Raw genomic sequence first — 4,318 nt, 5'->3', positions numbered from 1 at the left:
TGTGTGTGTGTTGAGCATTTCAGCTATGCCCAGCATTTCCACCCAAGTCCTTTCTGTGCTGCGTGCCGTTATCCACTAAAACCAATATTGACAGTTTCGCTCGTTTTAGAAAACACCACTTAGACCGACCACTAACTCAGCCCCTAAATGCTCTGCTGTTTTCTCTTCTTCTTTTTCAAACTCTCTCTCCCTCTCTCTTTCTTTCTCTCTCTTTCTGTCCTTTATCTTTTCTTGTATTTCTTCCTCCCTCACTCCTCAGTAATGACAGGGTAAACAATACTGCACAATAGATCTGTAAACACACGAAAGAAAACATTCCAAGTGTTTGTTTCAACTGTATCACACAACTGCCAGCAGCAGTCCCCCACCACCCACACACATACAGTACACACACTGGGACACACACACACACACACACACACACACACACGCACACACACACACAGACACACACACACACACACACACACACACACACACACACACACATACACGGACCATAAAAGTGCTTTAGTTCAGGAGAGAAAAAAGAGCCAGGCCTTTTTGGAATGGCATGATTGATGAGTGGGTGTGGGTTCATTTTCTGTGAGAACGCTGAAAATGAATCGTTTTGGGGGCTGGACGGATGGGGGGGCGGGGGCGGGGGGTGGATGTTCTTGTCATAAACAGGAAGCTGCGAGCCGACGAAGCGAGCTGAGTGGCCACAGGGATCCGTGACACAGTGCCCACTTCCTATTTGAGCATCTGCTCTTCCCTTCACTGGGACTCCCGCATAGCAGCCCCCCCCCCACCACACACACACACACACTTACACTACACATGCATATACACATATTCACAATATGCCTACACCACACACACACACACACACTTAAACCACACACACAGATATATACACACACACATACTTACACCACACACACATACTGTAAATACACACACACACACACACACCATACGCACACACATCACACACACGCTACCCCTGACCCTTGCCCTCTGTGATGGGCTTTTCTTGATCCTGGTTCCCAGTCCCCTAGCAGAGGAAAAGACCCCCCTGTACTTCCCCGTCGCTGTGCTTCCTAAGTATCATGATGAAGTGCTGCCGGTGACTTTCACAGGTCATCATATCACCCTCGGCCTTTCCAAGACAATCTGAAATAGCGCCTGATATCATATCGGCCTCTGCGGCAGGCAGCTCTTAAGGAAGCCGCATGATATCTTGCCAAATATCTTGCTTTGTGTCTTGTAAGGCCCGTTATCTGTGGTTACCATTTGAATTCATGAGCTATTTCCTTACCGTGTCTAGTCTGAGACTTTTGAAGTCTTTTGAACAAATGATACTGGATATTTTAAAGAAGAATCCGCACACTTCAAGTCTTTGTGCAAAAAAGCTTTACTGATTGCTAGCTTTCGGTCGAAAAAATTATACTCAAACGGTTTCCTATAAGCTGCAATTGACATCTTTTCTAGACCGACCGGACCTTGCAGCTTCTGATGGCCTCAGTGAGGTCTTAGTCTTTTGTGAGGCTCTCATCTGCTCTTGTCTGGAGCTGGAGCTTTGTGCGGTCATTGCATGATTCCAAAGACTGTGTAATCTCAGCAGTTTTCTGATTCTGTGGTAAAAGCCTAGTTGCGTTTTGCATTTATGTAGCTGTATGTTTGTGCGTGTGTGCGCGCGTGTGTGTGTGTGTGTGTGTGTGTGTGTGTGTGTGTGTGTGTGTGTGTGTGTGTGTGTGTGTGTGTGTGTGTGTGTGTGTGTGTGTGTGTGTGTGTGTGTGTGTGTGTGTGCGCGTGTGTGTGTGCGCGTGTGTGTGTATGTGTGTGTTTTCCTCTTGGTTGGCTCCTCCAGTTGGTTAGGCCGAATCAATAAACTGATTGAATTTCATTTACAGATTCTATTTATTAATTTACCTTTTATTAATGTTCACTTGTTTATTTCCTCTCTGATTTTTTGTGTGTGGGTACGCTAGCCAATCACACCACTCTGTTATGTCTTGATGTACTGTATGTGTGTGGAGCACTTAGAGTTTGCACTTTGTGCATACAAAAATGTGTTTTATAAATAAATGTGACTTGACTTGACTTGACTCTCTGTGTGTGTGTGTGTGTGTGTGTGTGCAGAGGTGAAAGAGTACGAGCCTCCGTTCGGTAAGGTGCGGGAGCACCCGTGTGTGGAGAGTATGAAGGACAGTGTGCTCAGAGACCGAGGGAGGCCGGAGATGCCCAGCAGCTGGTCCAACCACCCGGTAATGGAGTCACACACACACACACACACACACACACACACACACACACACACACATACACACACATGAATATACATACTCACATACATACACACACAAACACACACATACACATGAATATACACACTCACACACACACACACACACACAGACACACACACGATGCCCAACCACCCAGTAATGGAGCCTTTTATCTGCCCATCACTACTGTACTGTACTGTACGCTCACTTATGCACACTCATACACACTCGTACACACACACACACACACACACACACACACACACACACACACCACACATATACACTCTCACATACACACACAAACATACACATACACACATACTGTAAACACACACAAACACATCCATACACACACACACACACACACACACACACACACACACACACACACAAGCTCCCACTCTAGCACACACTTTTCCCATGTCCCTTGTCATCCCTTAGTTCCCTCATCTTCCTCATGCACTAATGCTCTCTCTCTCTCTCTCTCTCCCTCTCTCCCTCTCTCTCTCCCTCTCTCTGCATCCCTCCATCCCCACAGGGCATTCAGTGTGTGTGTGGCACCATCGAGGAGTGCTGGGACCACGACCCCGAGGCGCGGCTGACCGCCCAGTGTGTGGCCGAGCGCTTCAACGACATGGACGAGCTGGACAAGCTGTCGGAGCGCAGCGTCTCCCAGGAGAAGATCTCGCAGGACTGCTCCGTCAGCGACGACAAGTAGACGCACGCACGCCCCCTGCTGGAGGGGCTGGGACACAGCAACGCCAAATAAATAAAAAACTCCATCACCCATCATCCATCAGCGCCCTGCTACGCAAGTCCACTCCCACAGGACTTCACTCACTCTCTCACTCACTCAGCCTGGTTCACATGCCCGACTCTGTCTCTACGCATGTGACTACGCAGAGGAGTCTCCCACAGACCGGCTTTTTCTTCCGCGTTTCAGTTGGAGTTGAAACTGAACCACCTTCAAAACCCGACCAGGCTTCTCGGGAAAGGATAGCGGAGAACTGTTGGCCTCTGCTTTTTGAAAAGCCTTTGGAAACGGTGCTGGCCTGAACAGAGAGACATCCAAACGTCTTCCAAACTAAAATCAGTTTTGCACTTTATTCCCAATCAGTACTTATGCATACCACATAATACCGCATACCGACAGTACAAGCAGCGTTTTAATAGGCTGTATAGGAGACCATTTTCGCTGTGACAACAGCCAATATGTTTTAACACTAATGATTAGGGGGTCTGTGCATATGCTGCCAAGGTTTTTAATCAGCTGTAGATAATTATTCGTGTGCTTTAAGGAACAAGAGGGATTGGAGCTTGCAGCTTTATTAAATGAAAAAAGAGGGGGGGGGGGGGTAATCATTGAAGCACAAAATGAAAAAAGTAACAAAGTGAATTGAAGCCTGCAGAGCTAAGAGTAAAGAGTGCCTTTTACGCAACCGGAATGCAGAATAGCCAAAGTAAGCTAAAGACGGGAGAGTCTTGACAGCTTTATCATACCAAAGTCAGAGCTTAAGGACGTCCTTCGCTAAAGGAGACATATCCTAAAAGTTTTATTCAGAGGACAATTATTCCACAAGGACATTCACAGTAAAGAAAAGGGAAGGGCTGAGTGATATGGACACTATACTGCGGCCCGAGAGACGACTGGAGACTGAAAGAGCTCCAGACATCCTTGTTCACGTGACTGTCATCCAGGAATCCTCTGCTGATCCACAGAAGCTCTGGATTTCCTAAGACAACGAGACTGACCAGTCTTCCTGCCTTATCTGTCTGCCACATGATACAGTATGTGAATGCTTTTGAAATGTACAGTTTATAAGGAAACTATTAAAAGTATATACATTTTTAAATAACTTTTGTGACTATTCTGGTTTCTTTCTACGTGTGGTCATTCTTTATACATGACCAGGCCTTGGGGGTAAGTTGTTGAGCAGGCGTTAGTATCCATACCACATATGGATCTATATGGACGTGTCCAGGGAACCCAGGTTCGTTTCCGATCAACCTACTGTCATATTCCTTCTCCGACACCCCACACACAC

At 46.8% G+C, this 4,318-nt stretch overlaps 1 protein-coding gene across 1 annotated transcript in view; it reads left to right on the top strand.

Annotated features, from left to right (window-relative positions):
* The window catches only part of LOC134072736 (TGF-beta receptor type-2-like), a 27,624-nt gene extending 23,507 nt beyond the window's left edge, over window positions 1–4,117 (top strand). Inside the window, exons 9-10 of the mRNA XM_062529568.1 lie at window positions 2,125–2,249; window positions 2,812–4,117. Coding sequence (XP_062385552.1) covers window positions 2,125–2,249; window positions 2,812–2,991 — 305 coding nt within the window. The 3' untranslated portion in view covers window positions 2,992–4,117. The remainder of the gene's footprint in view (window positions 1–2,124; window positions 2,250–2,811) is intronic.
* The last annotated feature ends 201 nt before the right edge of the window (window positions 4,118–4,318 follow it).

The sequence above is a fragment of the Sardina pilchardus genome, chromosome 24, assembly GCF_963854185.1.
Source record: "Sardina pilchardus chromosome 24, fSarPil1.1, whole genome shotgun sequence".
NCBI lineage: Eukaryota > Metazoa > Chordata > Actinopteri > Clupeiformes > Clupeidae > Sardina > Sardina pilchardus.
This window is presented reverse-complemented; position numbering and strand designations above follow the sequence as displayed.